The sequence below is a fragment of the Macrobrachium rosenbergii genome, chromosome 43, assembly GCF_040412425.1.
Source record: "Macrobrachium rosenbergii isolate ZJJX-2024 chromosome 43, ASM4041242v1, whole genome shotgun sequence".
In the NCBI taxonomy this organism is placed as follows: Eukaryota; Metazoa; Arthropoda; class Malacostraca; order Decapoda; family Palaemonidae; genus Macrobrachium; species Macrobrachium rosenbergii.
Window position 1 is genome coordinate 29,341,625 of NC_089783.1, and position 20,000 is coordinate 29,361,624.

General features: G+C 35.0%; 1 protein-coding gene across 1 annotated transcript in view; it reads left to right on the forward strand.

Moving 5' to 3' along the window:
• The window catches only part of LOC136828707 (neuronal acetylcholine receptor subunit alpha-4-like), a 33,425-nt gene that overhangs the window by 1,821 nt on the left and 11,604 nt on the right, over nucleotides 1-20,000 (forward strand). The window contains exons 2-5 of the mRNA XM_067086841.1: nucleotides 1,296-1,446; nucleotides 10,499-10,635; nucleotides 11,153-11,197; nucleotides 14,222-14,331. Coding sequence (XP_066942942.1) covers nucleotides 1,395-1,446; nucleotides 10,499-10,635; nucleotides 11,153-11,197; nucleotides 14,222-14,331 — 344 coding nt within the window. The 5' untranslated portion in view covers nucleotides 1,296-1,394. The remainder of the gene's footprint in view (nucleotides 1-1,295; nucleotides 1,447-10,498; nucleotides 10,636-11,152; nucleotides 11,198-14,221; nucleotides 14,332-20,000) is intronic.

Sequence of the window (20,000 nt, forward strand, 5' to 3'; positions counted from 1 at the left end):
CTTGTCTGTTAGAGGAGAGGGAAGTCCCTTTGATAGAATAAATAGTTCATGATGCTCAAAAAATCTGAGGACCAACGTTATTTAAATAGCGGAGTTTTGAAGGAATGAATATAAAAGAAAAAAATAGCTACTGCTAGCGATACAGAGGATTTTAGAATCAGTTAAGAGCAATTTACAAAGATGAGAGGCAACTATTTTGTACAATTTTATGTTGCAAAAAGAAAACTCGAAATCTTAATGTATACGAAAATGATAATCCCAGAAACAAACAATAAAATGGAAAACAGTGGATAGGTCATGGGCTTCTTATTAAAGGTAAAAAAAATTTCAAGTAACGAGTAAAAAACAGGGTAATGAGAATTATCAGGGCAAGGGATTATGATATACTGTACTGTATGGGAAATGACCTTCCATGTAGCTGAGAATATGATGTTAAGCAGGGAGATGCGAGACAAGATGGAAAAGCGAAAAGATAGCACTCAGAAGGAGTAAGGAATGTATGATATAAATTCTTCTGCCTTTATCCCCACAGGCACCTCTCTCTCTCTCTCTCTCTCTCTCTCTCTCTCTCTCTCTCTCTCTCTCTCTCTCTCTCTCTCTCTGTTCCTCGCTGGACGAGTCGGTAGAGTTCTCGGCTAGCACTCTGCTAGGTCCGAGTTCGAGTCTCCGGCCGGCCAAGGAAGAATTAGAGGAATTTATTTCTGGTGATAGAAATTCATCTCTCGGTATAATGTGGTTCGGATTCCACAATAAGCTGTAGGTGCCGTTGCTAGGTAACCAACTGGTTCTTAGCCACGTAAAATACGTCTAATCCTTCGGGCCAGCCCTAGGAGAGCTGTTAATCAGCTCAGTGGTCTGGTTAAACTACGATATACTTTTCTCTCTCTCTCTCTCTCTCTCTCTCTCTCTCTCTCTCTCTCTCTCTCTCTCTCTCTCTCTCTCTAACTTTCCTAGATCTCTAGTCAGAAAAGAGGGTGGAAAAGAGGACAAACGAATAAGGGGAAAATGTAACAATCATATTCTGACTTTACCCTTGACTCTTTTCTCAAGGGAAAATAATTAACAGTTTCTCCTTAACGAAATTCATGACGATTAGCAATTAACTGACCTCATGCGTATTACATGAGGGAAATTTTCAAAGGTACAAGAAAAGACGAAGTAAAAAATGAAATCTCTTTTTGCAAAGTTCTTTGTTGTGACATTATTTTCCCTTAAGATGCGTTTTCCTCTGAGAACATAATTAGCCTAGATATATTGTATAAATGAAGTAATAATTATTTATATTTTAATCACAGAGTCATTATCCCTGGGAGAATCTCCGCAGCTTCAGGAATTCAAAGTTTCACCATCAGCCTTTGGCAGCGCTTCCCTAGAGAGGAGAGGAAGTTGCAAAAATGAGAAAACTAATTTCCTTCCTTTCATGCCTGATGCTTCTGGCGAATTTGGGTAAGTAAAGAAGATGTTTCCAGATACAAACATGTGTCACTATCAGATTCATATTATAACTGTTGGATTGTGGATGAAACCTTTGAGGAGAAACTTTCCACAACATTAACTCCTTGATTCATGTAATAAGAAACTCATCAATAGCATGTCGAACTCCCTATATATACACTACGTCACTTACCTCTGATAAGCATTCCTGCGCTTCCTTGATATTAAGGTCATTGTACCTTTCCCACTCCATCTATTCAACGTTTTCTAGGTCTTCCTCTCCTCCCCCCCCCTGCTCTCTAATGCTTCGAAATGAGCAGTCCTGTCACTAACCTGTCCATTCCCACTCTTTCCACATGACCAAGCACTCTCAAAATACTCTAGCGTATCATCCTAGGCATGCTAGCCTTTTTACCCTTTTTCACTATATCAACATTAATCACCATTTCAGATGCACTTCTTATGCCACAATTGATACTCAAAAAATTCATATGAATAGTTTAAGTCTCTTTCCTTTCATTGTCATCCAAAATATCTACTTCACTTCCGTAGATGAGAGTTGACTCTTTAATCTCGGCTTTAAGTTTCTATCCAACCTTTTGCACACATTCTGCTCTCTTCCAATGTACTCCTTTTCTACGACTCACCACTTTTCTCAGCTAACCATCATCTGTTGCGCTTGTTCCCAAGTTCCGACAAGAATCAACCGCTTGCAATCATTCACCATTCATATTAACGTTCAGTGCTCGACCTTTCTGGTGTCCATTTACAAACTTAACCTCATAACCTTACTTTAGCTCGCGTTCTTTTTCAACTTTCCACTCTTTCGCTAGTGTACGAAGTTTCTCTTCGTTCTTACATATCAGTATTTCATCATTCCCAAATATCAGTCATTCCACACTCCATTCGTCATCGATGTATAGTTTTATATGAATAAGTCTGTAATATTGAGATGTGAGAAGTTATCTCTCCTGTATTTTGGTTTTATGTATGTATGTATGTACGTATTTATGTACATATATATGTGTGTATATGTATGTATGTATATATATATATATATATATATATATATATATATATATATATATTTATTTATATATAAATACTTTCTTTCTTCCACGGGTGCTCCGAATGGTACGAGACATGGTTATATATAATAAATGTCTTTATACCGCCAGGAGCTCGGAAACAACTACCAAACGTTACTGATATACATGAATTAAAAAATGAATAATAATAATATATAAACTAAGCAAACAAACGCTGACGGATCAAAAATTTATTGGAAGTGTGAAATGAGAGTTGCAAACCACGCCTGTTCATGTATGTGGTGTTCTTTGCAACTCTTCACTTCACACTTCCAATAAATTTTTAATCCGTCAGCAACTGCCAAATGTTACTGATATAGTAGAATTTAAAAAAATATGTAAACTACGCCTTCAGCTTACTAAATAATAAAATTAAATCATTCCCATTTCCTAAATAAGGTAATTGCTGCAAGCTATCAAAAAAATATTATTCATAAATAAGCTAATTGCCTATTTTGGGTGTCAAATTACCCGGTGTTAAAGAAACCGGAGCTCAATATACCGGGAGTCAAAATGCCGGGAGTGAAATCACCGGGATCAAAAAAACCAGGAGTCTGCATACTGGCCACCATATATATATATATATATATATATATATATATATATATATATATATATATATATATATATATATATATATATATATATACATATATATATATATATATATATATATATATATATATATATATATAAATATATATATGTATATATATATATTTATGTATATATATATATATATATATTTATATTTATATATATATATATATATATATATATATATATATATATATATATATATATATATATATATATATATGCCAGGATGAAACCACAGTACTTAAGAACCTACAATGTTACAAAAGGCAGTTAACACCTGCGAGGGGGTGTCGTTTCTGTTGACGGATTATTTCTGGTTAGAAAATAACCAGGCTTAACTGGCATCTTTACAGATCTATACATTGTACAAATTTCTTTTGATATAATTAGTCGAGTTTGCACATTCCTGAGTTACGCTCGTAATAGGGTTCACCCAAAGAATTAGGCGTAATGAAGAGAGACTTCTATAATAATGTAAATTTTCTAGAGTAGTTCAAGAATAACTAATGCAAATCTCCCCTTCCAACTACTGATATGCAAGTTCTAGCATATGATTTCATCCTTTGAATATCTCACTCTAGAATTTAGCAGTCTCGGTTAGAAAGGGCGTATGCACAATAATTGAAAATACGTGCTTGGAAAGAGCACCTATTCCTAGGGCATTTTATTCTTTCTAGTATTGTGGCAGCTTTAACGACAAAACTAATAATAAAAGACAGTATTTTAATATCAAAATTATCCTGCTTGGTTAAGCAATATGTGATAATGTCTGTGTGTACATAGTTTAAAAACCACACAATATTATATTTCCCTTAACAGAATGCATTAATATCCATACTACATTCTGTGCGAGAACTGTACATAACGTGGGCCAGATTTAGTAAATCGAAATACCAGTGACACATGAAATATAGAAACTGATTGTCTGGTCATTTAGCCTATACCTACGCAAGACTACAGGAATCCTGACATAATAGATTCTTCGGTTCTCTCCGCCATACAAAGCCGAACTATAAAATTAAATTTTTCCAAAAATTCCTTTAGTAAGCAGACGAAGGTCTGCATTACAAGTTTCTTCGAAGCTAGTGAAGCTAGATAACAACGAAACATGAGATTAATAACTATGAGTTACAGGTTACTGACGCCCGAAAAACGGCGGTATATTACATAAGATATATATCACTTTCCTTTGAAATGCTCTAAATTAAAGGAAGAAAGACGATAACTCACGAGACAAAATCAAACTTTACGGCTTTCCCAAGCCATGAAAATGACAAGCATGTACACCAGCGTATACATTTTTAATGCACGAAGGCATGCGATTTGTCAATAAATCTAATATTAGCCTTTACATACATCTAACACACGACCACACCACTTTCCTAAAAGTATTTTTCCACTTGGAAGGCCATACTTGTCAAAGGCCACTTTATTGCAGAAACATTCCCCTTAACAGCCCGCAGCACATTTGGCAATCACTTGACAAGACACTCAGGATGTCATTGCCTCAAAATTCTCTCATCCTCGACAGTGAAGCTGATGGGCCCTGAATGAAGGTTGCAGAGGCTGGCCACCTGACCCTCATCATGGGTTCATTGCGGTGTAGAACAGGTCTTTTGCTACTGCTGGTCATAACGCAGGAAAATGCTAATAAAACGAAAGATGATTCCAGAGGAGTGGTAGTTCAAGGCTGTTGCTCGTGAGTGGTTGATCAACATAAATAAATACGTGCTTGGAAATGCAAGCACTTATGCACGGACTGCGCGCATACACACACACACACATATATATATACATATATATGTGTGTATATAAATATATATATATATATATGTGTGTGTGTGTGTGTGTGTGTGTGTGTGTATGTATGTTACAAGGAGTATGTGAAATCAAGGATTTCACAAAATCTCTAGGGAATTTGTTAAATGACCATTTCGCTAATGAATATTTGATCCCCGATGGCTAGTACTAAACATGGCGAAACAGTGATTAATCTACACTGTTTCACCATGATTAGTACTAGTCCCTGGGGGGGTCAAATGTGTTTTGCTTAAATACTACCCCCTGGGGGATCAAATGCTCTTAGGCAAGTTGCTCATTTCATAAATTCCTTGGGATTTCGTGAAATCCCTGGATTTCACATTTCCCCTGTAACACACACGCACACATATACTGTATATATATGTATGTATATATATACATATATATATATATATATATATAATTATATATATATACAGTATATATATATATATATATACATATATATATATATATATATATATATATATATATATATATATATATATATATATATATATATATATATGTATGTATGTATGTATGTATGTGTGTGTGTGTATACACGAAGTCCGTGCAGAAGTACTTGCATTTTCAAGCAGGTAGTTATGTTGATTAGGTACAGACAATTTGTATAGGTATCTGATGGAATTTACTGTGCTTTAATCAATGAAAACTCTTAAAGATGGTTGGTTGAGGCTGCACGACAGATCTACCAAAATCTCTATTATCTAAATTTTTCCAACGGAGTAAATGTGATATTTCATCAAGATGGGGTTGAAGATTATAACGGAAAAGATCAGAAACTGAGAATTGTCCAGATGTGCTTCGTGCAACTAATGGAGCCCACATGGTAGTGTTCTGATGATTTTGATAAAACTTTTTTTTGTGTACCTACATTTTCTAATAAACTCAGTAGAGTTATCTTAATTTTTTCATTAATTCTGTAATGTTCAAATATGTACAGAGATTTATGGACGCCCTATATATATATATATATATATATATATATATATATATATATATATATATATATATATATATATATATATATATATATATATATATACATATATATATATATATATATATATATATATATATATTTATACATATATATATATATATAAATATATATATATATATATATATATATATATATATATATATATATACATACACATACATAAATATACATATACATATATATACATATATATGTATATATATGTGCTTGTGTGTGTGTATACAGGGTGTCCATAAATATCTGTACATATCTGAACATTGCAGCACTAATGAAAAAATGAAGAAAACTCTACTGGGTTTATTAGAAAACATAGGTACACGAAAACGTTTTATCCACTGGTCGTACGAAACACAGTTTCTGACCTTTTCCATTATAATCTTCCATGTCATCTTGATAAAATATCAAATATACTCAATTCGAAAAATTTAAAATAATTACAAACTTTGGTTGACCTGTAGTGCAATCTCCACCTGCCATCTTGAAGAGCTTTCATGGACTAAAGCACAGTAAATTTTCCATCAGATACCTATACAAATTGTGTGTACCTAATTCAATAAAATCTTTTGAAATTGCCCAGTTGGGGCTTGAAAGATACTTAAACCAGAGTGGAATTATTATATATATATATATATATATATATATATATATATATATATGTGTGTGTGTGTGTGTGTGTGTGTGTGTGTGTGTGTGTGTGTGTGTGTGTGTGTGTGTGTGTGTATATAGCCTATATAAATTAACTACCAAGTACGTAGTTCACTGCCCACTGCTAAGGTCAACATGAATGAGTGGGTTATAACAACACGTGTGTAAGCCATATTCCTTGTTGAATCGAATGCATTACACTTCTAAGAAAAGAGAAATTATGATAGAATTTACAAAAAGACATGAAATAACACTGTACGGAGAAAGGATTAATCAGGTTGAATCTTTCAAATATTCAGGAGCAATGATATCCAGAACAGGTTCTCTGGACCTGGAATTTAGTGAAAGGTTTCAGAAGGCAAATGAAGCAGTGAGCAGAATGAGTAAGATTTGGACATCAAATAGACTAATGGCATGCGAAAGAATAAATTACCACATTAGTTCAGAAAAATGTGTACTGCTATGCGGACACGGGTCATGATATGACAGTAAAACTAAAATTTATCTAAATGCGTTGATGCTTTGAAAATAAATCCTCAAGAAGAATATCAAGAGTCCTATGATACCTAAAAAGGGAGATTACGTAAGTCCATATGGAGGGGAGACGATGAATGACGTAAGGTTAGATGGAAATGGAGATGATGGCAATGGCTTGGACATCGCACATGCGCCATCCCATGGCGAATAACAAGTGATAGTGTCCGGTGGGCTCACGTGGACGCCAGAAGTGTTGGAAGGCCCAGACCCTTTAAGACGAGAGTTTTGAAGTAATGAAAAATTAATGAAGCCAAGCACTGAAGCACTTTTAGTTTTTGAGCCCTTAAGAGAGCGAAAAGAAGCAGTTAAGAGTGGCTTCAGAGGGGTACGGAGAGATCCCAAAATAAATAAGGTGAAGTACGGAGATCTCAATGTGAAACAGAGAAAACCACACAGTCGCACTGAGAAGTAATAGTTCGAGAGGCTGGACAGCATGATGGATGAAAGGAAGTGGGGACAGAGGCAAAGTAAAAGGATAACAAGTGGGTGCAGCTGCGGGCCGAAGGGACGTTGTCAGCACCCCTTAATAATGCTCAGGGCCCTCTTTGGACCTTGGACCTTGGTAATGCCTACAATTCACTAAACGAGGCGCATTTACCACACTATCCTACCATGAGACGATGACTACTTACATAACACACTTAGAAGTGAAAACTTAAAACTCCCCGTTGATTTCGAATGCGATATACTATCATTACATAACAAATGCCTAACTGAAGGCGAATTGGAAAAGAAAATTAATTCCAGGCAGAAACAAAGAAAAAACTTTCTTTGTATGAAGAAACAAATGAACGACGAAAAAATCAAGATTCTTGAGCAGTAAAGGGTACAATAAACCGTCGATGGGAGGAGGACCATCAAGACTCCTTTGGAAATGCGAAAACATTTCCAGGTTTTTTAAGGTTGCCAAGAAATTTCAGTTGGAGGTCCTTAGATCTCTCAGTCTTAATATTTACAGTTTCGGCAAAAATTTATATACATCCATATAATATATATATATATATATATATATATATATATATATATATATATATATATATATATATATATATATATATATATATATATATATATATATATATATATATATATAGAGAGAGAGAGAGAGAGAGAGAGAGAGAGAGAGAGAGAGAGAGAGAGAGAGAGAGATAGATAGATATATATATATATACATACATATATATATATATATATATATATATATATATATATATATATATATATATATATATATATATATATATATATATATATACATTCTCCTATTGACCTCAGCAATGAATTGCGTACTTGTATGTTAGTCGATCGTAGTTTTTGATAGACAGGGCAGAGAAGGGAATGGTACTAGCAGCCTCACCACGATTAGAATGCTGCAAAATCCGATAGCTCTTACTATCTGGAGCTATCATATCTACAAGGAGAAGGATGCGCTATATATTTATACCACCAACTACAATCGGCTAACTACCACATACAGTGCAGTACATGATTCATTGCTAAGTTCAGTAGGGGGCACAAATGCCTACCACATATTACCTTCGTTTTTTAATGGTATGGGCATACAAATTATTATTATTATGTGTATATATATATAAAATACACACAAACACACACACACACATATATATGTATATAAGCCTATATATATGTGTGTGTGTGGGTACGTATGTGTGTTTGTATATGTGTAAACCTGGATGTCTAAATGAAGGCTTGAAAAACGTTAAGTAATGAATACGAGTGAAAAATAGAAAGATGTGAAAAGACCAACCTTAATACACATGCCCTTGATGCACCCTTAAGGAACCCGAGAGAGAGAGAGAGAGAGAGAGAGAGAGAGAGAGAGACGAGACGGGATCAACAAACACAAATCATTGTAACAGGTCAGGAGCGAAATTACGGGATGCCCTAATCTCCTTCAGATTGACGACATCCTCTTGCATTGACACCGTTGTTTGGGGTCAAGTCTCAGAAGCTAAAAAAAAAGATGCTGCGCAGTTTCGTACCGTCTCACTTATTCTTGCGTGGTTTTTTTTAAGTCTGTTTCTTTTCACTGTTTCTTTTCAGTGTGAGAGAGGGTTAATAGGGTGAAAGTATGCAGGTCGATCAAGAGAAATGGAAGTATAACAGAGAGCTAACCGGAGAGACCCAACACATTTCATTGTAATCATTGCCCTGGGATCTTTGGTTTTGAAGCTACTTGAAGCTTTTCCATGGCAGGATGACAAAAAAAGAAAAAAGTTTCTGCTACTGTCAGTGGATAGGCTTACAATACATTTTCAACTGCATAGCCTTACGACATTCTTGAACTGGAGGTGCTAAAAACTTTAGGCCATTATATAGCGCTTCAGGTGCCAAACTGCAGGCACAGATTCCACTGACCATGCTCAGAGAGGCAGCCAGAGGTTGTGTTAGAGCTACTTTGAAATGCAGAAAAACTTAGGACTGGGTGTGCCCGAAAATGGAGAAAAAGTAACGCTAGCGTTGTTTAGAGAAATGGAGGTAAATGTTGCTACAGCTCTCGAATGCAGGCGAAGGTTGCACTGGCGGTGCTCGAAAATGCAGGCATAGGTTGCGCTATCGCTGCTCGAAAATACAGGCATTTTTTATAACCATATAACCACCAGTAATTGTAAAGCCTACAGTAATCGAGATTCTTGGGAAAAAAACCCTGCAGATTACTCGTACATTTAAGGAGATTCTTCCTATTTCCGTTGCACTGTTATGATCAAGAGAAAAACTGGTGGACAGGACATGATATTTACGGATTAGAAATGCAATTGCAGTACAGAATAGTGCTTGAGTAAGCTGGCACAGGTTACAGAACTCGCTGTAATTCACATGTAAAGATGCATTCTCATATGAAACTCTCTTACACGTGCAGTAATCTGTGGGCGTTCTACAAACACTATATTCGTAAGGTCGAGAATAACTTTCCTGTCGTTCGTAGTCGTGCATTGTCATTAATATCATAGTGAATTTATTCACGATAGTTTCTGTAGTAAGTGTTTAACATATGCAAGAATAAATATATGCACCTATAAATATAGGTATACATACTGCGGCATGGATATTCTTTGTTTACTTTGAACAATATATATGAGAAATTTCGTACTGTATATAATATTTCCATGCCTTGTAACATTTCACTGAATTTTACATAGGTCAAAATACTATTAGCAATGAGAGAATTAGGTTCTATAATTAAATTACTAGCAAGTTATCCTATTGCACTGTACCTCCATTGAATTCAGTCTTCCTTTGTGTTGCTCTCGATAAGATAAGTCCCTTTTCCTTCCTTCTTTTCGTTCTCGGCGTTCCTTCAGGCCTCTTGTGAAATACAAACATCCTCATCTTTTGCTTCCAACAGTCAGAAGCGACGACAAACATGCTCGAGTGGAAGAGGCGCTCCGGAGAACGCTGATGGATGGTTACGACAAGTACGCTCTTCCAGATGGCTTTACCAACATCAGTTTCACCGGGTTGGACATCAGAGCATTCACGCTGGTAAGGTCATCGCCATGTTTGTCCGTCTTTGAAAGTATCAGCTGGAATTATAGGAAGCCAGAGAGCATGGAAGGCCTGTAGAGTAAGAACTGGTACTTTGGGTTCATGTTCTATTAAAAGTGGTAAACCTTTTTCCATTCGCGAGTTCTTATGCTCTGACGAGTCTCACGAGAGAAATGATATATGTAAATTATTTACAGACATTTTCAAAACGAGAGTGTATGGAATGCCATAAATGCCAAGATAATGTATGCAAAGAAATACTATTATGCTGCTTTAAACAATCATACACAAACCAGTTTAGAGTTAAAGGTTTAATCACGATGGAAAATGCTGATTGTTTTCTTCAGGTGTTACTTTAAGACAGACTAAATGAATCAAATATTTAGATTTTTTGGTGGTAATCGGTAATGGAATACATTTTTAGTAGTGCTTTAAAATAACCAGTTGTTAATTTCTAGCCTCTGATGAGAAGCAGAATGTTTTTCCTCAGATAAAATACTGTCTTTTCCTTCAGGATGAATCAAATCACATGATGGACATGGAAGTTTGGCTGAAATACGTGAGTATGAGTATCTTTTCCTGCTGTTATAATAGTCATAAAATTAAAAAAAATAGGAATGATACTGACGGCAATGATAGGCTATTAATCTAAGACAGCAGTAAGGACTAAAATGAAGGGCGTTGCAGGTAGATTCCTCGGGTCATGAGTTAGGTTAAGGGGAGCGCTGACTCCATAAGGCCCCATTATAAAGTAAGTGCTTATAGCTTCCTTATGAATGAAGGGATTTGCTTCAAAATTTTTACAACTTAATCTTCAACTAATAACGAAAATTTCCTACATGGGAAATTTAGAAATTCGACTTCTAAGTTAATTTTTTTGGCATTTGGCAAAAACATTTCAGAACTTTTCAAAAGCAATATGCAAAAAAAATTGTTCACTCTAAATTAAATTCCCCATGTACGAAATCAAGATATACAGTTATACTACACTCTGTAAAAGTTTGATCGAATTTGATTCAATCTTCTTGGAATTATAAGCTTTTATTTTTGAAAAAAAAAAAACTAAGTTTTGAGAAAACAGCAAATTAAAAAAAAATTATGGTTATTTTGTAATAACTATGAAACTATGACAGTTAGAAGGTTGATTTTTGCACAACAACTATTTTGTCATATAAGAAATAAGCCCTGAAATTTTCAATATAATTAAATGAACAGAAATGTGCTCTCTCTTGATTTATATGTTACCTAAAATTTGCATACACACACATATATATATATATATTATATATATAATATATATATATATATATATATATATATATATATATATATATATATAAGTATATTTATATAATTATATATATTACATATAAATTACCATAAAACACTATTTGAATTTTGTGACCATATATTTTGAGCACTTCCTTCTGCACCCCTCTTCACTGGTAAAATATGGACACATGATGAGTTACAAGAGTATATATAAAAAGAATATGTAGGTGTGGCAGTATATATACTCTTGTAACACATCACCTCCCCATATTTTACCAGTGAACAGGGGCACAGAAGGAAGTGCTCGAAATATATGGTTGCAACGTTCAAATAGTGTTTTATGGGCCTTTTTATAATCATATTAAACTGCTGTATTACAGTAAAAGATATTCATATATAATATGTACATATATATATATACATATATATATATATATATATATATATATATATATATATATATATATATATATACATACATATATATATATATTTATATACAGTATATTTATATATATATATATATATATATATATATATATATATATATATATATATATATATATATATATATATATATATATATCTGTGCAAAGTTTTTTCATAACAAAAATTCATTAATATATGCTATCAATATAATGTTTTGTCCATAACCTATAAAAAATTGTATATGCTACCTATAAAAACAGTAGGCTATATGCTATCACTGCGAATTTTTTTCGAAATAAATAAATTATAAAAATAAATGCCCTAATGAGGTTAGGCCAGGACATGGTATTCTAGGAAAGGTTTGTTCTCATTGTTTCACACTCACCCTAAAGTTTTCCTCATAATCTATAAAAATATATGCTATCAATATAAATTTTCCACATAACCTATATACGCTACCACTGTTGTACATGTTTTCCGTTCAGATATTGGAGAGGCAATTAAACAAATAACTGCGAGGATAAAGTAAACAAACGCTGGACAACCAAGCCTACGCAAGTCACGGGTCAGACGACAACTCATTGCAGTAAAATCCAGCTTTGTGGTCTTTTATAATTATATAATATATTGTGAAATATAGTAATCACTAATTAGAATGCCACTAATGTGAATATCACTAATACAGGAAAACAAATTCCTTACTTGGATATGGGCGTTCTGGTGTTGTTGCCATACTAGGCAAGACAATTCCCGTTTGCTCCGTCCCACTCTTGTAACAAACTTACGAGACGCAATCGTTCAAATTTCTCCCTCATAAGAGTGGTACTTCTCTTGCTTATGGCAATGGAATTGCGTGAATGCACTACACGGTACGAAAATCCGAAAAGGAAATGCGTCACAAAGCACTAGGATATCACTTGCACCAAAACTACACAACAAATCAAGATTGTTTATAAGTGAAACCCGATGCAGCGGCTCCGTTTGGAACTGTTACCTACTTATATAATTTCATATTTCCGAAAATACGCAGTAAAAATATGTCAATAGATATAAAATATTATATGTACCCTAGCTGGCATGGTACATCTGTGATAACGAGTTCAAATATCGAGAAAATTGGATATATATTTACTTTTTTTTATATTTTGTTTGATATTTTTCTAGAGAACTAACAGACTCTTATTGTAGAAAATGGGTAGTTTTAGTAGGATACTGAAGTAAATTCTCACTTTCTACCATCCAGGATTGGCAAGTCATACAAACATTGTACGACAATTTGTCGCTCAGTGTCGTTCACAGGGCGATATCGAGATACATAGATATATATTTACTCCGATATTATATTTTTTGAGAGAGAGAGAGAGAGCCAGTTTTTATCGTGGATAATGTGTATTTTAGTAGGAAAGTAAAGTATATTTCTCACTCCCACCTAAAAAGTCATACAGAAAGTTTGCGACAATTTTTCGCTCAATGCCGCTCAAATATCGGTAAATATGATGAACAAAAATGTAAAAAAAAAAAAAAACATTTAAAAAAATTTTTTTTAGCAATAATATTTCAGGACATGTTTATTTAGACATATACCAGTCCAAAACTGTAAAAAACTAAAAATCGATAATTCCTCGAAATTCGGCGATCTGCGCGCCCCTTAAGTTAAGTTAGCATGTTGTCTGCCTGCCTTCAAATGCAGAAAATAGAATTTTTTTTCTTCTGCTTTATGGCTCATTTTTCACACCATTTATTGACACCAATCAGAAAGATGTCACGCTTTTCACAGTCATTGTTGTTGTTAAGGACTGGGATAGTGATTCAGGGAGAGAGGAAAAATACGCATGCTAATAGTGACAAAAAGGTTTAAACATATAATTTTCCTTGCTTCCAGACCTGGGATGACCCACGACTGGTGTGGAAACCAGAAGACCACCTGAACATCTCGTACTTGAGTATGGGTCCCGATACAGTCTGGAAGCCTGATCTCAGCATCTACAATGCGTAAGCATGAGCAATTTTTTATTATATCTAAACCGCATATCATTATCAACGTTCTTATTCTTAATGCAAATACATTTTCATTTAAGCAGCTATTACCTCACATTCCAGAAAACCAGCCTATCCTTGCGGAAAGACTTGAGTTGCTTAGTAGTGGAAATTGGCATAATATTGTACACCGATAGAAGAGTTGGTTCGGTATTTTTGATCATTCCTTTGTTGCCAAAACCAAGATACTGGTCAAGGCTCCTTTATTCCCATTTCGTCTGCCAGATTGCCTGTTTTATTTTTTCACTCACTGCAGTGTGCTGGTATTAAAAAAAAAAAAAAGTATTTTTCTATTACGACTTAAAGAAAAAAAATCAATTATAGTGTTTCTCCTTGTATCTTAATCATTTACTTTTATTTCTATCTATTTATTAATTTGTAAATTTATTTTTTATTTTTTAATAAGCAATCTCTTCGTTCTGTATTTCCCATTACCTTCTGTTACTTCTTTCTAATGAACACCATATTCTTTGTAAGCTTGAATTTCAAGTCAGTGGTCCCGGGCCTGTTCTTTATGAATAGGGTTCATCTTCTGAATAATAATAATAATAATAATATAATAATAATAATAATAATAATAATAATAATAATAATAATAATAATAATAATAATAATAATAATAATAATAATAATAATAATAATAAGAGGGAAAGACAACCACCAGGAAATTCCTGAAGCTGAACCAAGTAAGAGACTTTGGAAAAACATATGGAATCAAGGCAGAAGAAATGGGGAGAATAAAACAAAGATTCACCAAGATCACGACAGACACAGTCAGACACCAACTGAAGAAAATGCCCAAATGGAAAGCCCTAGGTCCCGATGAAGTCCATGGATACTGGCTCAAGAACTTTATGGCCCTACACCCACGCATAGCAAAACAACTCCACCATTGTATCACAAATCACCATGCACCCATATGGATGACCACAGGGGGAATATCTTTAGTACAGAAAGACAAGAAAAAGAGAAATATAGCAAGTAACTACAGCATTATCACCTGCGTACTAATAATGTGGAACTTACTAACAGGTATCATCAGTGAAAGGCTATACAACTACCTAGAGGATATAAACGCCATCCCCCACCAACAGAAAGGCTTCTGAAGGAAATGTAGGGGCACAAAAGACCAGCTCCTGATAGACAAAACGGTAATGAAGAACAGTAAGAGAGGGAGAACCAACCTAAGCATAGCATGGATTGACTACAAGAAAGCCTTCGACATGATACCGCCCACGTGGCCAGTAGAATGCCTGAAAATATATGGAGCAGAGGAAAACACCATAAGCTTCCTAAAAAATACAATGTGCAACTGGAGTACAGTACTTACAAGCTCTGGGATAAGACTAGCAGAAGTTAACACCAGGAGAGGAATCTTTCAAGGCAACTCACTGTCTCCACCATTCTTCGTAATTGCCATAATTCCCATAACAAAAGTACTGCAGAAGATGGATACTGGGTACTAACTGAAGAAAGGAGGCAACAGAATTAACTCTCTGATGTTCATGGACGACATCTAGCTTTATGGTAAGAGTCTCAAGGAAATAGATACCCTAATCCAGACTATACGATAGTATCTGGGAACATCAGGATGGAGTTTGGAACAGAAAAATGTGCCTTGGTCAACATACAAAAAGGCAAAGTGACAAGGACTGAAGGGATAAAGCTACCCGATGGGAATAGCATCAAACACATAGATGAGACAGGATACAAATACTTAGGAATAATAGAAGGAGAGGATATAAAACACCAAAAGATGAAGGAAACGATCCGGAAAGAATATATGCAGAGACTTAGGCGATACTCAAGTCAAAACTCAACGCCAGAAACGTGATGAAAGTCACAAACACATGGGCAGCACCAGTAATCAGATACAGCAAGGGAGTAGTGGAGTGGACGAAGGCTGAACTCCACAATATAGACCAGAAAACTAGGAAACACATGACAATACACAAAGCACTACACCCAAGAGCAGATACAGACAGACTATGCATAACACGAAAGAAGGGAGGGAGAGGCCTACTAAGCATAGAGGACTATGTCAACATCAAGAGCAGAGCACTGGGGCAATACCTGAAAACCAGTGAAGGCGAGTGGCTAAGGAACTCATGGGAAGAAGGACTGATAAAAGTAGAATAGAGGAATGGCAAAGCAAACCAATGCACGGACAGTACATGAGACAGACTAAAGAACTGGCCAGCAACGAAACACGGTAATGGCTACAGAGGGGAGAACTCAAGAAGGAAACAGAAGGAAAGCTAACAGTAGCACAGAACAGGCCCTAAGAACCAGATATGTCCAAAGAACAATAGATGGAAATAACATCTCACCCATATGCAGGAAGTGCAATATGAAAGACGAGACCATAAACAACATAGCAAGCGAATCTCCAGCACTTGCACAGAGCCAGTATAAAAAGAGGCATGGTTCAGTTGCAAAAGCCCTCCACTGGAGCCTGTGCAGGGAACACCAGCTAGCTTGCAGTAATAAGTGATACAAACACACCAACCTGGTGAAGTGATAGAAAACGATCAGGCAAAGATCCTCTGGGACTATGGTATCAGAACAGATAGGGTGGTATGTGCAAATAGACCAGACTTGACGCTGATTGACAAAATCACGAAGAAAGTATCATTCACTGGTGTCGCAGTGCCATGGGACATCAGAGTAGGTGAGAAAGAGAGAGAAAAAATTGATAAGTATCAAGATCTGACAACAGAAATAAGAAGGATATAGGATATGCCAGTGGAAATTGTACCCATAATGCATAGGAACACTGGGCACGATCCCAAGATCCCTGAAAAGGAACCTGGAAAAACTGGATGCCGAATAGCTCCAGGACTCATGCAGAAGAGCATGCTACTAGAATCAAAGCACAAACGTGAGAAAAGTGATGGACTCCTACTAAGGAGGCAGGATGCAACCTGGAACCCCACGCTATAAAAACCACCCAGTCGAATAGGATGACTGAGATAAAAGAATAATAATAATAATAATAATAATAAATAATAATAATAATAATAATAATAATAATAATAATAATAATAGCATTAAATTTTCCCAAGCAATGTAGAGCACTTTGGTAGTTGCTAAAAGCTCTCGAGTCCCCCATGATAGGTTACACCCTCTTTTTTTCAGTTCACAAAGATGACATACAGTATGGTTTAGCATCATTTGGTAAGGACATGTCGCTTCAAGAACTGCTGTGCTCAAACTACGATGCATATTCTAGAATATTAGCTATAATACCCTTCTGGTATCTCGGTATTATATTTTCCTTTTGACAAATTCCAGTGGACTGCTGCACATTTAAAAGGAATCATATATTACTTGTCAATACATTTGATTTACATAGAATTTCTTTCAATTTGAGAGAATAAAATTAATAAGCATTTGTATATTAGAAATGGATTCAGAGTATCACTGGAACCACATTGTGCTCTGAGCTAGTAGAGTCTGAGAATTCAGTTTAAGAGGAATCTTGCTAGCATTCAACACCATGCTCTTGCAAAAGATTTGAATGATACTCAAGTTATCCGGATGTCAGCATTATGGATTTCATTTAATGTTTTAATTTAATCAGAGGAGACAGAAATAAACATTTCATATCCTAAGGTCGACTTCACTATCATTAATGGATTGTACAACCATAGTAGTTGTGTGCAATCAAGCACCGCAAGTGGCAATGGAGTGAACTTTCAATGGGCCCTATGGCTTATTAACACTTGGCCTTCAATCAGCTAGGTAAGAAGCCCATATATTTGTTGGCATATATCAGCCTGAGGAATCTGGGTTTTGTTACACAAAGAACTCTTTGCCCTTTTATGCACAAATCCAAGTTCGAGAGAATACTTTTTATGTTCAACAGCTTTGGCCACAAAGAACTCAAAGGCCCATCCTGTTCACTTATAATTTTACTTTTAGCATGCTGATGCTGTTATTCTGCTACAACCTATCAACTACCAAATGGTCAAGGCCACCTATAGCTCAGGGTTACATTATGTTCTCTAGAATAATCTCGGCAAAACTGTTGATGGCTAATGCAGGGGGCGATACTTCAACCACTAACCTGCAGATGTATTTCATCTTGAAATTTCATACTTGATCATTTATGCTGAAATCATCAGTACTTCAGGAAGGCTCTTACAGCCAGTGATAATTCCCTTCTTAACACACAACCATGTCTCCTTCCCTTTTTAGATAATAAAAAAGAAAACATTTCAAGATGCTGTTTTGATGCAAAGGCTTCACACGGGGAAAATTCCATGTAAACTGATACACCTGTTTTAGAATGAATGTTTCTGAGAATTTGCTGATCTGGAAAAATGTGGAAGTTACTCTGAAGATACTTATACTCACGAGCCGTACATTAACCATCTTCTCCATAATTTTACACAAAAATCATGTTAATACAATTACCGGTCACTGGCAAGCAGTTTTTTCATAGTTTAACATATGGAGAGATTTGGTACTAAAAATATTTGATTGATAATGCATAATATAAAGCTCTTTGTATTTTAGGAACATTACTGATTGTAACAAATGGAATGCGATAAGAGCCAGGGACAAATTCTTCATAATTTGCTAATGCTAGCTTGAATTTCCATGAGAAGAAAGGTAAATCATAAGATTTTTCCTTAAATGGTGTAAAAGCTATTACTGTCTCCTTTTCCCCTTCATGGTAATTTGCATGGGTTAATCATAAGAGTCCATTCTAACTTGGACAAAATGCCTATTAAGAGTATCAAGTATTACTTGGGGAACAGCAGTCATTTCATTATCAATTATCAGCGCTGATAATTTACAAAGGATATGTGCACCATTTATTTTTCTATTTCTATATCAGAGACCAAAATGTTTGAAGATTTCGCATTTACAGATGAATTAAATATAGATCAACTTCTTTGACAAGCCTCCTTGATTTTAAATCTGAAATACATCAGTACATCATATAGAATATTTTTGCTGCCCTCGCAGTTCTGCAGGCCATATGGCACTCAAGAGCTCCAACATGGCAAAGTTTAACAAAGAAAACAGAATTCCTGTTATTTTAAAACTGGTTGTGAAACCAGGTGTATGAAATAGTGATGATGAATAATTGTATAACATAGTATTTATTAAAAAAATCCCTGTTGTTAATGACTATGGTGCCCTTGTTTTAATATAAAGATAATTTATCCTTTTTTCTAATTTTCATTCTAATAGCATTTGGACTAGCAGCTTCTGAAAGACCCTGGGGGCAACTGGGATCTGAGTAGTAGCGTACTTACTATTCATCATACCCTATATTAATGATGGAGTCTGCACAATAATTTGATTGGTCAGTAGTTGATAATGTACCAGTTTATATATGGAAGTTTGATATACTAACACTTGAAATTTTCAATTATCGATAGAAGGTGATTTCCCAGTTGGTTACAGCTACTTCCCTAGACAGAGTTAGTACATACATAAAGAGAAGAAAATATGTAGGAACTCGAGGACTAAACACTTGATTCATCCTATAGCCTAAGGGTCTAAAGCCTCATGACAAAATCACCTATGTAACCACTTGCAAATGAGATTGTAGATGAAATTGTGTAAGCTGAATACCATGGCAAACAGGTAGTCAGATCCTATAATGA